At 32.2% G+C, this 18,856-nt stretch overlaps 1 protein-coding gene across 1 annotated transcript in view; it reads right to left on the bottom strand.

The window, feature by feature from the left end:
• Positions 1-17,845, bottom strand: part of LOC150094736 (cell adhesion molecule Dscam1-like) — a 298,945-nt gene extending 281,100 nt beyond the window's left edge. The window contains exons 1-2 of the mRNA XM_090411654.1: positions 17,764-17,845; positions 12,951-13,235 (exon numbers count right to left, since the gene is read on the bottom strand). Of these exons, the coding sequence (XP_090267780.1) occupies positions 12,951-13,235; positions 17,764-17,845 (367 nt within the window). The remainder of the gene's footprint in view (positions 1-12,950; positions 13,236-17,763) is intronic.
• Positions 17,846-18,856: the final 1,011 nt, after the last annotated feature.

Genomic DNA, 18,856 nt, shown 5'->3' with positions numbered 1-18,856 from the left:
TAATGTTTGTTGATTCTTATACACTGCATAAACGCATCAAAAGGGTTAAGCAAAAACCCTAATATAATAGAGAAACACAGAGATATTATTATTACCGGGGGCCCTAAAATCCTGTCGATGAAATCCCTTTAGTTATAAGCAAAATTAGAAGAAGAAGAAAAAAATAAAATAAAAAATACGTTTCCGCAAATGTTTACCCACTGTGCCCACTCGATCGTGGGGCCCGAGTGCATTGCATCCATCGCACCCCCGAGTTGGCGGGCCATTTATCCAGAGGTGACCCGTAAATAATTCCTGTAGTTCATATTAGAGCTATATTTCAATTTTTTATTTGCTATTATAATGCACTGTCTGATATCAAATAAAATTTTAACTATTAAAAGAAGTGTACCAGTTGGAAATTCATATTAATGCTTTATAATTATGTAATCGTTTAATAATGTACTCTTAACAACATAAAAAAGCTAAACTAAAGTGTAGGATTATGGTCTTTCAAGGGCAAGATTCACATTAAAAGATTCATGTAAAAAATTTCACAACCACAGTAGTGCTAAGGTGCTATAGAGGATTACAGGTTTTAGAGGATAACAGTCATATTAAAAAAAAAAAAAAAGTTTTCACCGTTTAAAATGAGCGGTCTACTTAAACTGATCACAAAAATCAGCGTTATAAATTTCACGCTATGCAAAAAAGTTTCGATTTCCTTATGTTTAAGGACTATTAATTGCTTATTTTTGCTTTATGCCGTTTATTTAGCTTTCTATTGTTCCTATTTTGCAAAGTTTACTAACTATTCTATCTTATGTATATATTGTTCGAGTTTATGTTCATGGTTAATCATGTTGCCGCTCTAAACAGGAGCAACTAGGCCATCCAAGCAAACCTGAATTCCTAAGGTAGGTCTTACTTTCTATTAGACTTTAAAGATATATCAATGGTTTTGTTCCTGGTCTAAAATATTTACGTTTTCTATCTTCATCACATGCATTTCATAGTAGCCAAAAGGAAAATTATGGAAACGTGCTTTCTCAAACAACCTCAGGCTAAGAAATTCTAAATATACAAAATCAACTTTTATAATTCAGTTCAAATGTAATATAGCAGTCAGTTACTACATACGAACAGTAGAAAAACATTAATTCCTATATATTTTTGTACTGTGTACATATACTATATTGCATGATCTATCACCTAAACATAATGTAACAAGATAGAGTGAATATAACTAAATAGGGGAAAAAAATCAATTCACGTTGCATTTTACACAGAAAGGCATTTACTCGTAATTACTCGAGTATAGGGAATATGCAACTTTCATAGTATACCATTACGTTTTCCCTCTGTTTTTTTTTTCTGACAAAAATAATATGAAAAGCTGAACATTTTCCCTACTGCTCATTTTGATTTTTAAAGTCAGTCGGTTTTAAATAATTTAGAATTTTAACTTCATGGGGCATTACCTGAATTCTAAGTGAAACTTATCTTAAAATAAAAAGATTTACTCGCTTTTGTCAATTGTTCAGATAACTTCGCATCAATAATCTAGTAATGTGAGATTTCCACTTTCAAGGAACATTCTTCTAAATTAGGATTTTGAATCTTGACATGTTTAAGTTACATTCTTTTAAACTACGTGTTATTAATGTTAGGAATCCACTTTACTTGCACATGAAATTCCAATTAAGTCTTTTAAATCACTTTTATCCTAAGATATTTTTGCTTGAGTTTGAACAAACTCACTTAAAGTATAACTACAACCTAATTCAAAGTTACAACTATAAAGATAATTATTCCTAATTTTATTAATTTTATTTTCTAGAATTATATTTATATAATTATAACTATATCTATCTGCATAATCATTTGTTATTAATGTGAAAAGTAACATTTCATTTTAATATATGAATCGTGGCATGCTATTTCATGTCAGTTACAGCCAAACTATACCGCCAAAAAAAAGGTGCAGAGTTATTAACAAACGAAAAGCAATTAGCATAAAAGTGTATTTTAAAGTTGCTTTTATACTGCAAAAATATATAAAAATTACCTTCTCTCTCTCTCTCTCTCTCTCTCCCCTTCAAATAACTCACGAACCTTTCTTTTCAACTTACCTGAATAGACAAAGATATCATTGGTGGTTGCCATAAGCCAAAGAAAATAGGCACAGTAGTAGCTTCTTGTCATCGCCATTAACTATATTCTGAGTATCCAGAGTCTGATTTTGTAACGTTCTCTATTACCTGAAATTTAAGAAACATTTCTTTTCCATGAGGAATGCTCACATTTATTCAACCTTCAAACCAATTAATATGGTTAGTTCTAAACAAAATTTTGATCTAAATACTCACCTCGTCATAGTGATGACAAGCACTTCCTAGACACCGAGAATGGAGCGCCACATAACGTTAAACTGCTGAAACATACTTTTCTTTCCCCCTGGTTTTTATATAGCAATTGCAAAAATTGCGATAAAAATCATACATGGATTTGAAGTTAAACTTTTTGTATTTTTCTCAGCTTTACTAAAAACTTCATGTTTATTTATGACGTGCATCACCATAAATAACCATAAAATCTTTAGAAAAGCTGAGAAAAAGTTAAATGCAAAAAATCTTAAACCCGGAGCACTTGATGGTGTAGCATTTATATTTATGCATGAAGTAAACATATTTCTATATGCATATAAATTCTATAATCCTCTCAATATAACAATGTGGGATAACCAATATTTTTCAAAACCTGGACAATTTGTTACAAATGCTTTCTTACAAATGGACCTGAGTCACTTTCAAATTAATTACAATACATTTTTCAAAAATCGTGAAACAATCTGGCAAATATCAACATTTATATATGAAATCTCAGTATTATGTACGATAAAACCAGGTTTTGGTGTATTTGCAAATTATCGTTCAATCACTACAAGAGATGTTTGATGTGCTGAGGCATGATCTCTCCATTAATTCAAGAAAATGTTTTCTGATAAGGTTTACTAAAAACGTATACATTATTTTCATAGAATGATGCACAAACACGCACACAGATCTCAAAACACATGGTGACCTTTAATATATCAATCCTCTGAACACAAAATACAACGCGCATAAACAATCAACTCCTACCTTCAACCATCAAAACAGCCGTGGAGCTATCTGATCCAGCCAAATTAGAAACCACACAAGTGTAATTGCCAATATCATTTCCTCTGATATTGCTGATTGTATAAACTGATCGAGCTTTTGCTGTTCCTATATTTTCACCAGATGGGTCTTCTACTTCTTGTCCGTTTTTTAACCATCTAAAAGAAACGGGAAGATCACCTCTTTTTAGTGCGCAAGTTATGGCCATTCGTTCACCAAGCTGCAGGTCAGAAGGAACTAGAAGAGGATGAAGACGAGGTGGTTCAGCTATAAAATATTATATAACTTCAATACCACACGACTTCATGTAAGTATTTTAAATATTATATAAAATTATCCAATACTATGTGTAATATTCCAATTCATAATTTTAAAATTTTAAAAATATTCCAGTACATACTTGTAAATTAAATATTAATGCAGAATAGTGGTCTCCTAAGGGTCTCCTGTAAGAATTGCAGACTATACAAACATTATTGAAGAAAAAATTAAACAAATTGAAAACAAGAACCAAACCTTGGAGTCTCAGTGGCAAACTTTTGAAAAAGACATTGATTCAGCTAAGGAGATATGTTGTGAAGTTGTCTGCAAGGACAAAAAATATCAGATAAGAACACCATGGTAGTCAAAAGAAATTAAAAAAGCAGTCCTGAAAAAGAAGAAAGCATACCAAAAAGTTCCTAGCAAATAAGTTGGCAGATTCCCTAAAAGAATACAGAGAAAAATGTAAGAGAGCTGAGCTATGTGTAAAAGTAGCAAAACAAAAGTCATGGGAAGACTCTGGTAATAGGATGGAAAATAAATATCAATCAGGAAGGCGCCAAAATGTTCTGGAGGCTATTGAAGAAGCTTAGAAATGGAGGAAAGAGTAATGTAAAGGAATCGATGACATGAAAACTGAAGATAAACATATCCTAGATGTCTGGAATAATTACTTTGAAAGACTGTCAAACGAATTAAGCAGTAACAAAACCGTTCTAGAAAATTTTCGAGAGGAATGCAAAGGGGAGTGTATACATATCAATATTTGAGGTAGAAAAGGCATTAAAAACTTGAAATGTGGAAAGGCAGCTGGAGTAGATGATGTTAGAGCAGAAATGCATAAGTCTGGAGGTATAAAAGTTTTGCACTGGCTACACTGCATAATTCAGAGGGCCTGGTCAGAAAGTCAAATTCCGGATGAGAGCAGAACTCTCATAGTATACCCATCTATAAAAAAAGGAAATAAAGCTGAATATGAGAAGAATTACAGAGGAATTTCTCTATTAAGTGTTCCGTGTAAAATTTATACAAACATACTTGAAAAGAAGTTGAGAAAGATTGTGGAAGAGAAACTTGGAAAAGAACAAGCTGATCAAATGATCTGAAAATCTGATCTTGTCAAATCTGAGCAAATGAGCTTATGGCATGAAAATCAGATCAGATTTTCACTTTAAGACAAATAGTTGAAAAATGGTGAAAATATGAGAAGGATCTGTACATTATACAGAGCAATACATAGTCTATATTTAAATTGTAAGTCATCAGTTAGAATTGAAGGAAATATGGGAAGGTAGTTTGATGTAAAATCAGGGGTAAGACAAAGATGCACATTATCCCCACTCTTATTCATCATCTATATGGATACATTATGAAAGAAGTGGCATTAGGCGTGATATTAGAATTGGAGCTCCAACTTAGCTCTTTGCTTTATGTAGATGATGTTGTACTCCTAAATACATCTAGTGCAAGTCTCCAGGATTCTATAACTAAACTGAATAATAGCTGTAACAAATTTGGCATGAAAATCAGCAATTTTTTTTTTTTTCACGTTTGACGTCCGTAGACGCCGTACCTCACGTGGTTTTGCCAATGATATCTTCTGCTATTAGAATAAGTGGTAGGATCGCAGATTCCCTTTCCACACAAAGTTTGTAGGACAATCACAAACATTTATGCCCACCGCGAGATTCGAACCCGCAGCCTCTTGGTTGGAGAGCGAACAAGCTAACCACTCAGCCAACCAGGCCGGCAAAAGATGTAATTGGCCCATGTGGGGAAAATCAGCAATAAAAAGACTTAAACTATGAAAATAGGCAGGGGCATAGAAAACTTCAGCTGCATTCTAAATAGAGATCCTAAATAACAAGTAAAATATTTACAACTATTTAGGTACGATTTTTAGTGAAGATGGCAGGTTAAATCTGGAAATAGATAAATAAGCAAAGCTGGTATGGTGGACAGCCGGATGAATAAATTTATATAGAATAAGAGAGAAATTAGCCAAAACAACAAACTAGCAGTATACAAGACAGTGTTCAAACCAGTTTTAAGTTATGGATCTGAGAGTTTGGTTAGAAATAAAGCACTTCAAAGACTAGAGACCACAGATATGAGGATTCTGAGAAAAAATTAGGGAAGTGAACCGATGGCATCATTGGCACAATCATATTAAAAACGAAGATATAAGAAAGGAACTTGACATTATTGGCATTCAAGAATGTGTCAGAAGAGCTAACCTAAGGTGGTATTGGCCACTTACATAGAATGGGTGAGGAAAGGTTAGCAAAACAAGTTTGATGCCAAGATGGCAGGAAAGACCCAGAGGAAGACCAAAGCCTAGGTGGATTGATTCAGTCAGAAGTGCCTTAGAAGCACAAAATGTTAGATATGAGAATATTGGAGTGCTCACAAGTAAGACATTGATTTGGAGGGAAATTATTGACAGAAGATTAATAATAATGTAAACTTCACACTTATTAATGTCATATAACCTGAACACCTCTTGAGGTACATATCAGGAAATTGATGATGATGAACTATATACATAAGTACTAACATATTATGAAAACAAAAAACTTCGTGGCTGTTTGTTAAACTGACTTACGAAAAAAAAAAAAGCGATGAAAGGTAAACCTCATTCCCTCTGCGCAGATTTAAAAAATTTGTGCAATTTTAATCATTCTTCTTTAAAGTTTAGTTGTTTGTTTTTATATCAATCCTAACCACGAAAGGTTGGAAACCTATAGAGTCATGTAAGAGTTAAATAATCCCTACTCTACAAAGTAAGCATGTTTTCTAAACATCTTCAGGCTTCCAATAAACAAAGTTTTATTGTGCAACAAGTAAGAAAAATCTATCACCTAAAGGTGCACAAATATCCCTTGCATGGGGATTCATACTGACAGCCTATTAGTTACAAAGCGGAGATACAGTCCCTTCGGCCACCCGGTTTTTTTATGAGTCTATCACAATCTAAAACATGAATAAAGTTGTTCAGTAGATGCTTCTTTTCATATAATATGCATATTAAATGCTTGCAGAGGCTTTCAAACTTTATTTCAGTCATAGTTACCATGGAAAGTAAGACATCCACACAAAAAAGAAGTTGAACTTTTTTGTTTATCCAAATAAAGTAACTAACCTATTTACTAAATTCGATAAACTAAGTACGGTACACAAATATCGTAGAGCAGCAATAATACTCGTATGAGAATCAGTTCTAAATGTCACATTCAGAAATGCATTAAAAACCGGTTGTAATTTAACTATATATTACAAAAAGCCAAATAACACAAATACTGTACCCTTTTAAAATGACCACTAAAATAGTGTGGTAGGAATCAAATTTAAGTATTTAACTTATGAATGACTCTTCAAAAATGTAATCGTTTGGTTCCCTTGATTTTCTAACAATCCAAATAAACTAAACTTACCTGCGTATATGATGGATGCAAAGCACCAGATTAAGAAAGAGAAGCAGTCTTGCTTTACCGCCATGTTCAGCTGTTCTTCAAGTTCCTACGTGAGTTAATATTCATTCACAGGTTTCATATACCAAAACTTTCACTACTCCAATGAAAACTCAGTCATTCTGATCTGAAACATGAGGTTTTTAAGAATCACTAAATTATCTTCTCACTTTTTTTTGCAATCTTAAGCAGATAGAATACTTCATTTCAAGAAAAATTTAGTTACTGCTCTCACCTGATAATTATGACGGCGACATCGTCCTCTTTCTGTAGTGTGGAGCGCCACATAACGTTAAAAAGCTGAAACATTCATTCGTTTTCTCTGTATTCCATTATATGCAGTATTAATAAAACGGGGTTTTATAATAGAAATGGAACAGCTACATGCAAATTTTAAAAACCAAACAAGTTTCATGTATAAAACATTTATTAGAAAATATTATATACAAACAAACTGAATTGTACTTATTCAATCGCGCTTTTAGAAGCTTACCTGTATTTCTTACACCAAATTCCTTTCTTACGAAACTGTCATTAAAAAAACATCACCACACAACGTTATGCCATATTTTATACAGGGTTAATATTTTATTTGAAAACAGCGTTGGAAAGACAAAGTGTAGAAAAGAGCAAACGCTGAATCCAAGGACGCACTCAGTTACAGAAGTGCACCATCCAACAAGTTATGTATTTTTAAAAAAAAACCGAGTTCATGCATATACATTTCATAAGTATTTCCTCTAGTAATAGGGGCTATAGTCATTTGCATTTTCCTTTACTAAAGTAGGGTAATTAGGTACAGAGAATGCAGTTAACTTCTTGAAGACAGTCACTATTTCTAGTAACCGCATTTCTATGAGCTGTAATAATTCCAATAACAAATGGAAAGTGGTATATTATGGTACCTTTGCTTGCCATGTTGTGTTCATGTATATTTTATGCACATGTCCTCCTTGAAAATTTGTGTATTTAGAAAGCATTCCTCAATAGAATTATTTAAATACAAATGATGAAAACTAGAATTCTTCGACTGTAAAATATTATTATTTTTAATTAATAAAAATGACACGATGTATAATCTCTAGAGAGAGAGAGAGAATAATGGACTTTTCGAGAACTCAGCAGGCATAGTTCGAACTTGGTTTCATGAACGCAACTTATATGAAAGTCTTCGTATGTTACAAGCCGCATACTAATGATTTACATCATACATTCGAAAACTACTATTAACTAAAAATGCCATCCACAAGATAAGAAAATTTCGTGTTTCCAATAAAATTCCAGACTCGCCTTTTCTGAGCAATTTCAACAAAGATTTTATTTAATTCTTTAAAATAACAGCACATTTTCTACAAAAAGTGACTGATGCTGCTCAAGAAAATCGTCAAGACATACACAGAAAGTTTACAGAATGAACATAATATAACCAGTGTAACAATTTTCAATGATTATTCTAATATCTGGTAAAACAATATACAATAAATAAAGTACAGTTGGTGTAACTTGATAAACAAATATGTATACCATAAGCCGTGAATTTTTTATTTATGTATACCATAAACATTCGTGAATTTTTTATTCCATATCTTGATTTTGTTTCTTTGAATTGTGGAAGTAAATCTGTAATTTAATTTCCTTGCCATAAGTAAACATTACAGCATTATGGATATTTTAGTTCTGCTTATTCATATAAAACAAGAGGAGCAATTCTAGGTAAAATAAATAGGACAGTTTATATATATATATATATATATATATATATCACAAAATGTGAACAACCTCTCATAACACTATATTAGATCATTACTAGCATATTATTATGAAATGCTGTTAACGCGTAACAAAGTCGTGCTTCTTTTGATTTACAGATACTGTAGGTCTAACTTATTAGAATAAAATGTCTCTGTGTTAAAACAGTACCTGGCAGCCTTACATTTTGCAACGCCTTGATGTTATCTAATTTCCAGATTTGCTTATTTTATTTTTTTAATCAGGTTTGGATAATTACATATACTTATTATGACCTTTTTCTTGACTACGTATTAATAAATTAAAAACTTAATTCTGTATGTTAGTCAAGTAAATATTAGTTTAATATCCAACGTTTCACTGACTGATATCTGTCAGCATTTTCAAAGGAATACACTGGTAAGCAATAGAAAGTAACAAAAACTAGGAAACTAACCGACAATTCTAAAAATTATATAAAGTTATCACTGCGCGTGATAAAATAATATAATACGCGTGTATTATATCATTGTAAATATAAAAGGCCTGATATATCCTGTCTGTTATTCCTTACAATAGCCTAATGAAAATATCTAAAGATCTATCCCTAAATGGCTATCCTACAAGAATCATCAACAAGATTCTCTTTAGTGACATACCGCAAAGACAACGGGATGAAACACAATACATCAGCTCTATAACAATTCCATTTGTTAGTGCCATATCCAGAAAATTAGCTCTTCTTCTAAAACCATATAATATCAGAGTAACCTTCAAACCTATTGAGACCATTCAAATGTTTATAAGATCCACGAAAGATACCCATCCTTTCTACAAATACTCTGGAGTTTATAGCATACCTTGTTCTTGCGGTATTAATTACATCGGACAGACATCTAGAAGTTTTGATATAAGAAAGAAAGAACACATAGGCTATGTAAGGAATAACAGACAGGATATATCAGGCCTTTCTTCACGCTTTGCCTCTACCAACCATAATAGTGAATGGGATATCAGTCATATGCCCTACATAGAAGAGAACTACCATTCCAGAACATTCAAAGCTGCTGCTACAGTCGCCCGTTCAACAGGTAACTTAAATAAGAATCCATCCTACCAGATATATGGAAAACTCTTATTAGATCATTTAAACAAAAAGAAATGAACTTTCATGAAAATTACAACAAATATCTCAACAAATAAAACGTTGTACTTGCAACATGCGTATTGTATCATGCACAATGATAACTTTATATAATTTTTAGAATTGTCGGTTAGTTTCCAAGTTTTTGTTACTTTCTATTGCTTACCAGTGTATTCCTTTGAAAATGCTGACAGATATCAGTCAGTGAAAAAACGCTGGATATGAAACTAATATTTACTTCACTAACATACAGAATTAAGTCTTTAATTTATTAATTACATATCCTTTTTCTTTTTTTCAAGAAAAACTTTTTCTTGAAAACACACACATGCAAACTTAAATTATTACATTTTGTAATTTATATATGTAATAAATGAAAAAATAAAATAAGAAATACGCCTATAATTTTCCCATTAGATGAACAGACTTATTACATAGCGAAAATATGTTTATCACACAAAAAAGGATATCCTTGTAATAAGAAAGTGAATTAAGAATATAAATCTTCCTAAAGGTAGTCAAAGGAGCATTCAAGAATTGACTATATATGGAAGGATTAACGCATCTCGATTCATTACATATGTAGCGGTTCCCTAATTCAAGACATGGAATCATTATGTATTAACATTCCAAGTATCCGGTAGGTCGTTTTTTAAATCAAGCCATGCAAACCACACAAAAGAGGTGATGATGGTTATATATAGTTGTACAAGCAATCGAGAACATTTGCAAAGAGAAAGAATTAATGGCTATTCAAGCACCATGAATGAAAGATCGTGAACAAACAGGAGCACAATATTTATGTCATATATTCTTTAATAAGATAAATTACTACTCAAAACATAAAACTAAGTACACAAAAAGGTGGGCTCGCGATAACATACATCGCAATCGCCAGTTAGTTGACAGAAAAAATATAGCTGATGTTCTTCTTCAGATATTTTAAATAAATAAAGAGGCATGCAAGAACATTGACTATAGTAGATGGTGGATGCCATAAACTTTCTACTGTTTATTATTACAACAAATATTTTAGCGTTTATGTACTTTAAATTCGGGTTTAGCACTATGTAGGTCAATGCATAAAAAAGGTTCTGCTATGTTTGTTTATATTCGCTCTAATTCAGAGGACATGATTACGACTATAGCACCATATAAGTTATTCCTAGACCATGGCAATATCTCTTAGCCATTTTCAACGGAAAAACTATTGTGATCTTTACATGCCAATACAATTCAACACTTACTACAATTTTGATTTTTGCAGTTGGAAAATTAGTATTTTCTCTCTAATGTTTTTAAACGCGTTACTATTAATAAAGGTATCATATCATACCCAGTGCCGTAACTAGGCAGGTGTAACGGGTACATAGGCACAGGACCCAACGAAGAGGGCATCAAAATGAAATGGGGCATCAAAAAATAATCAGTATTATATTCTTATTTTCAAATTTTGCCGCCGTGGTTCCGTAACGTTTTTGGTTAAAATTAAAAATTAATCGATCTATTTCTATTTATTTTTATTTGTTTTGGTTTTTTTTTTCAAAAAAAAAGGGGGGGGGGAGGCAAAAATAAAATCTTGCATAGGGCTCATGAAAAGCTAGTTCCGGCACCGATCATACCTTTAGCAATGTAAAAACAACAGAAATCTATAGCCGAAATTTACATCACTTTATCAGAGTAAATAATATATATTTTCTCCATTGTGAAATCCAGACACTGTAGTGGATACGGTTCTTCCTGCTTTTCTAGTATATTACACTTCTCAATTAGTATATATAATAAAGCACTCATCAGAAAGGTATACATAAATTTCCTGGACTTTAAAAATGATGCAAAAGCTTTCCAAGTTTTTCAACTATAAACAAATATGTTTCAAAACGTCTATGTACTTTTGCAAATTAGTAGGTTATCTTCTCCTGTAGTCCACTTTCGGAATTCACGTTGATTTCAAACATTTCTCATTAAGTAAAGTACGTCCGCTAGGTATTACGTCCATTCTCGGCTTCATTATTTTAACTTCAGATATCTCTAAAAGTCTTGAGATATCTCTAACCTACTGAATGTCAGTAGCTCCTCAATAAATATATTAAAATAGCCTCTAAAAATTAAAACTGTTGAGAAAAGAAAATAAAGAAAATTGACTGATTACTGCTTTGTCTATCAAAAACAAAGGCTATCTACTTTCTTTCGTTTGCAGTAACAAATTAAAACAACGCATACAGTGCAGTCTTTGGGTGCAACGGGTTGCACCCAAAGAATTGCTTCCCTCCATAAATAAATAATAAAACGATCGGATTGAAAAATTAATGTTGACTGATAGGAAATATTTTACTCTTATAAACAAAAAAAATTATAAAAAGTACTCCCAATAATAAAAATTTTCTCGAAAGTGTTCTATATTACCCTCTCATCTCGGTTCCTGAAGCCAACGTCGAAATGGAAACAGCACAAAGTATGTTGAATTTCAACTCATCTTCCCTAATGAATCGAGTTAATTCATGTGTGGCATTATAATACCGAAATTTCACTGATAATTAAGAAAGGTGCCCAAGTCTGGAAAGAAATGAAGAGAGAGAGAGAGATGGTAACTAAAAAGTAGCAGTGGAGAACAAAAAAATCACTTATTAAGCACTACTAATCATATATTCTATTGAATGTGAAGAAACGTAAGCATTTGTGAAATAAATAAAAAAATGAAGAAAATGAATATTTCTTAATCGTTGTAATAGTTTTTCACTCACAAGTTTATATTTATACTCTTTATGCCACGTCAGAGAAATTTTGAAAATAATGCAAAATCTTCTCTGCTAAACGGAAGTGCACGTATACATAAACAATTTTAAAAGAGAATAGACAAATGGGTTCTTTTTTCTTCAAATATATGTCATACAAAAGATAAAATGTTATATGTAGCCATATGTTATATATTGGCTAAAGTGACATACATTAATGAAATTGATGTATGTCACTTTAGTTATTGTAATTATAAGTTATATGAGCTATTTGTAAATATGTAAGTTATGGTAATATTAGTTCTAAATCATGTTCTCTCCATTTTATTTACTCGCTTAACTTCCGATCTTTTACTAATAACAGACCTTTCCAATATGAAATCCAAGCGAGCGTTTATTAAAGAAACATTGTTTGAAATTCAAATAACATCCCGTGAATGACCTTGTATGTATTAAAATATCGTCTTCCTACCTTCGACCATTATAGTAGCAGTGGAGCTATCAGAACCTGCTAAATTAGTCACGATGCAAGTGTAATTGCCTATATCACTTCCTTTGATGCTACTAATCGTATAAACAGAGCGAGCTTCTGTGGTCGCAATATTCTCACTCGATGAACCTTCGGTTTCTTTTCCGTTTCTTAACCATGTGAAGCTGACAGGTAGATCACCTCTTTTCAGTGCACAGATTATGGCCATTCGTTCTCCTAAGTGCAAATCAGAAGGAACCAGAAGAGGATGAAGCCGTGGTGGCTCAACTAAAGAAAAAAAATGAGGTATTAATACTAGAAATAAATGTTAAACAAGTAATAAAAAATGCACACACTCAAATTTAATAATCATATTCTTAGTCACGCTAGACCTTCTCAAACCAAGAAAGGTTAAGCATAAAAAAGCATTCCTCTCAATAATGGGAAAATTATATGCTCAAGAACAGACTAAACCTTATTTAAAAATGGCGCACTTTAATCCCATTAAAACTTTTAAGTCAAAAGGAATTATATCTTATAGATTAAACAAGAAAACTTTTTTTTTTATTTTACAATATTTGCGTTCATTTTTCAAAATCATTTTGAAAAAGTATATAAAAAAAAGTCAATCAAAATTATTTCTCCAAATAATTTTAAAACTGTAAATTGAAATGGAACTGTTTTAATTTTCGGAATTGTGATACGTTATCACTACGAGTAGTACAAACCAGAGAAAACGTGATATAAATACTGATCATATGTTGCATGGTCCACACCACTATTTGTTTCGTTTAACTACTCGTTCAGGCATGCATTATTTCTAGCCAGATTAACTTGAGGAGCAGAGAGAGAGAGAGAGAGAGAGAGAGTACAACTTTTCGACTGTACTCCCAATTTGAATTCTCTCAAAACTCCTTCCCAGACTGTGATACTAAATGACTTTGGAGGTGATTTTCTGATTTATCCTTCCAATGTTTCCTCAACATGCCAGGATATAGAACATTTTTGATTCACAAAAATATCAGATGTCAAATATCAGTAAATATTAGTAGAAGTCATGATGCTTCTAAGAAAGCGCCTTCTTCAGTAAAGCTTAAATTCCCAGACGATGTTATGTTATGGAGGAGTATCGCATTACACTAAGAAGATTTCCGTTTTTAATTAAAATATTCAAATGGAAGGAAATGAATTTCGTTCATTAGTTTTACGTGGAAGAAATGGGCTTTGGGTTGTGCATGAGAAGGAATAAGAAGTCTCGATTTGTAACATTTCCATACAAATCAGCCTAATTGCGCTATTAATAAACAACACTCACTTGAGTAAAAGTTAGATAAGTAGTCTTTGGTGCGGTAGTAAACAAGGTATCCATCTGGATTTTGTCGCACCTGGACAGGCTGACCATTTGCGCCTCAGCAGACCAAACTGTATTTTGTATTTGCAAAGATGATGGTACAGCACATGATCAAAGACCTGACTAGATGTGGTTGTTGTTTGGAATTACAGCAAAAGTAAATAAGGCTATGGAACAGAAGACTATGTTTGTCAATTGCGTGTGTTCTGCTAGCTACATGAAAAATACGAATTTTCACCTTATCACTTTTCTACGAGACCAGCTAAATGGATTGGAGAATTCTTCAAAAAAAGGTCGGGAAGGAACTAGGATGAACTGCAAAAAGCCAGCTAGTAGAACCTCAAAGTCAACAAAATTGAAGATTGACACCATTAGCAGTCAATGGAAAAGAAGTAAAACAGAGAAATATCAAAAGAATTGTGTCAACATAATTAGTGTTACACAAACGAAGAACGTACAAACAGGTGATATGCTTCTAAATAATAAGGTGTTATATCCGGGCAATGGTGGTCGAGGAAAGGAGGTAGTAGTCATGGTATTGAACGCTAAATGCCTGAACAAAATTCATTGGTAAAAAAAAAAAAATTAAGTAGAACGATGTGGACAAATCTCGAGATGGAAACTACGCGATGAGACACTTGTACTTATGGTTCTAAAGGACATTTTGGAAAGCAAGTAGATGGATTTTTCGAGGAATTAGAGGGCAGATTACATAAAGGAAAGGAAATACTAGCTGTTTTTGAGGCCTTAACAAGCCCACTCACAGTATACGCATATGGTATTATAGGTTCACAACCTTTTTTTTGGGGTATGACTGACCAAGATGAAAAAAAAATGCATTCATCTTTTAATTTACTTGGAATTAACAGGTTGTGGACAGAAGTTTACTGTACGTATCGTACGTAAAAAAAAAAAAAAAAAAAAAAAACAGTGCAATCATAAAAGCCATTTAGGCGGAATCATGCTTAAGAAAATATCTACAGAATATTTTGTAACAAAATCGTAAAGATCTGAAAGGTCGAACAGTAAGTGAGGAATAACCTCACTTACACTTGCCCACTTTTAAAGATAGGCTAAGATTACATCGTGTACGATAAGGCAAATTCAGAAACTGGATAGAATCAGTTCTGGACGTTATCACAGTTCAGCTGTGTTTTTGTACTGCTACACTTTTCGTTTCAGTTCCATTTCGATAGTTTGATATTTAATCTTATCTACTAAGTTATTTTCCTCAGGTTCTATTACTTGATTTTCTGGTTATTATCACTTTCGTAGACCTGCAGAAATGACGTTTGATTGCATATCACTATATCACCTAAAGAAAGACCGCTATAAGTTCGATTCCAGTTACTGACTAGAGTCACTATTTTTCCTAGGCCTTTGGCTAGCTTCCGAGTTAGCTGATTTTTGGCACAGGCAAACAAGATTTACCTCTCTTGAAAACTCATGTTTTTAACAGCACAGCTTAAAAACAACTGCGGAATTCTGGAATAGGTAATAGCCATCCAAAACTGGAGATGGTACTTTTTTTTTTTTGCTGAACATGGTAATTTTCGGTCTCAAGCCTCCAATAAGTGGTACGCTCACATCAGCCAGTGAAAATCATCTTCAACCTGAGGACATTTACAAACATCTATGCCAGGTTTATTGGAGTACTGGTTTTGTTACCAGCTTGTAGATAAGAATAAAAAAATGAAAATATAAAAGTTAACCTAATAGTACACCCATGGGCTCTGCCTCCTTGTGAAACTTTGCCATATAGCATAGTTATGCATGCACGGAGGTGGCAGGGAGTTTCATCGAGTAAACAGGCACAGAGTCCAGAAAACTACATGCATTTAAATTACTTTATTCAGACCCAATGAAACCAAACAAAATGTGTTGAAACATGGTGTAATTCCCATTTGTTCCAGAAAGAGAATGTACATGGATAAATTAACACTTAAAACCTGAAGATTTAGGTAATCCCATAGAATTCAGCTGATTATTTAAATTGGAGATATTTAGTGTTATTAGAATTAAACAAATTACGGTGAGAATAAAAAAACATGAATGCGTATCAGTGATAATTAAGCTATGTATGATAACGAAAGTGAACAATTTCATTTAAATTAAATTATAAGTAAAATTCGATGGGAAAGTGATAATATGCTGAAAAGTACTCATTGCTCAAAAAACTCAATCTTGATGGTTGACTGAATGCATCTCCATTTTAGAACTAATAATTTGTAGGTTCAAATCCCCTCTAGCATGGATGGATGTTTGTAGGTTTTTCAGATATTAGATAGTTTAGCCTCTAGCAATGAAAACCAAGCCTTGCATGTTGGAGTTGGACTAAAGAAACACTAAAGCACGTCTCTCGACTTGTGTGACATTTGATCTAAGTATATAAATATATACTTCTATATATAGATATTATAAAAACGGATTCGTGAATATGGATCAACAGCTCTCATTCATAGTACTAATGTACTATAGGTTTACAACATTTCGTGAATGGGAGTGACATCAACACTTTCTACACATTCCGAATCCTAATCTACAAGATTTAAAAACTCCACGAGCATTTATAAAATTGCAATTAAGAATTAAGGAAAAAAAACGAAGGTAGCAACAATTATTTAATTGTCAAATATAATTCGTATGAATGTTTCTGTAGTAGAAAATTTTTTCTTTTTTTTTTTTTTTTTTTTTGCAAAGTTCTCAATCTTTACTTGAAGCAAAAGTATGAAGAGGACTTAAGTTCATTGCTGACAATGACTTATGCGTATAATGTACTGCAACACTAAGCTTAGTGCGTATAGAGCTTTGCATGTAGATGTCACAAAGTAGGTATGATTGCGACAGAGAAAAAAAAAAAACGTGTAGGAAAATTTAGTTAGAGAAAGAAAAGCAATTCTGTAAAACAAAAACAAAAAAATCGCTAATTCTTTCATTGAAGTTTAATAAACATTTCAGTCAAGAAAGATAAAAATCTGTCCCTCAGCAACAAAGTGAAAAATATCTACACTGAGAAACATATTGTGATAGGCCATAGAACTAACCATTTACAGCTTTGTCAAAAGTGGCACTACACTACGATTGAGAGATAAATATTGATGAAGCATTCGGTTTTTTATCGGAATTTTAAACCTTTCATTAATCTAATAATAATTTCAAATGTTGTTACCCTCTTAGATGCTAGATAATGACCCCGTAAAAGTAACGTATATGATAACGACCCCTTCCCCATGTGAAAAGTTAAGAAGCTCACGCATCTGCTATCAACTACACAAATTCGTTCATTATTCTGATTTTGAAGAAAAATCCGAAAGGCTTTATTTACTAAAATGTTTTCTGTCTCTATCGTACAAAACAGAATTTTAAATGTTTACACTACATTAATTAATATTTAGATATTTTCTCGATGCTGCAGTTTTCATATCAGTTTGAAAAAGAAGGACCAAAAAATAAAGTTAATCTCACCTGCATATGTCCACTTTAAAATGGTGACCACTGCTGACCAGAATAACATAAAAAAATAACATCGAGTTGTCTTGATCGCCATTATTCACAATTTCCAAGTAGACGCTGCTTTGGTTTTTGTTCTCTTATGCCATAAAGATAATTTTGGGGATTAGAACTTTAAAAACTGGTCTGAAAGAATGTAGAAACGGTAATACTCTGTTAGTCTGAATTTTTCATATTTTAACTACATCAAACAAGACAATCTCAATAAATAAAATAGGACTGTGGTCAAAATCATACCTTTGCAGTTATGACGGCGACATCTTTCCTCTTCTAGAATGTGTAGCATAAAGCGCCACTTAACGTTAAAATCAGGAAACCTTTATCTCTTTTAATATATGAAAATCCAAAAGAATGTCTATTAATTCATAACACTACACTTACGTTGGCACAAGCATTTATATTAAACGATTACATTAAAAAGAAGAGAAGAATTATTCAGAAAGCATACTGGAAATTCCACAAAAAACATTTTTGCTCTCATAATGAAGCAAAGTTGATATGGTGAGGATGATGAATAACTTAGGATGACGTATAGCATGAATATCATATATGTGATGGATATTACATAATTTAAAAATTCAGTTTCATTAGATGTAATTTCTAACATGCTTTACCAAAAGATTTAATTTTAAGTATAATCCTCTCTTAATGATAGAAAAAGTCAAAATAATGTATGCTAGTTTCGAAATTAATTGGACGAAATACGCGTTATGGTTGAATGTCTACTTTTTGTACAAACAAGTTGATATTATTGTTGGCATTTAGTGATCAAGTTTTGTTTAAGTTTCTTCCATTTCAATTTTTTCCCGATAATTTTATGACGCAATTTGATTTTATTGTAAGTGGAGCTAGTTATTCATAAACACTTAATTTCATAATAAAAGTTTGATTACAACGAAACATTTTATATTTGTGTATTTCAAAATGACTTGAAATAATATTCAATCTTTGAATTATGTGGAAACTTATACTGATGTACAGTTCTCTATTTTGCTTCTTCCATCATTTTATTTTTAAATAATGCTTTTAAATGAAAAATTGAATAAAA

Source organism: Typopeltis vanoorti, chromosome 21 (assembly GCF_054136105.1).
Source record: "Typopeltis vanoorti isolate ZY-2024b chromosome 21, IOZ_Tvanoo_1.0, whole genome shotgun sequence".
NCBI lineage: Eukaryota > Metazoa > Arthropoda > Arachnida > Uropygi > Thelyphonidae > Typopeltis > Typopeltis vanoorti.
Note: the sequence above shows the minus strand (reverse complement) of the source record. Positions and strands in the feature narration are given on the sequence as shown.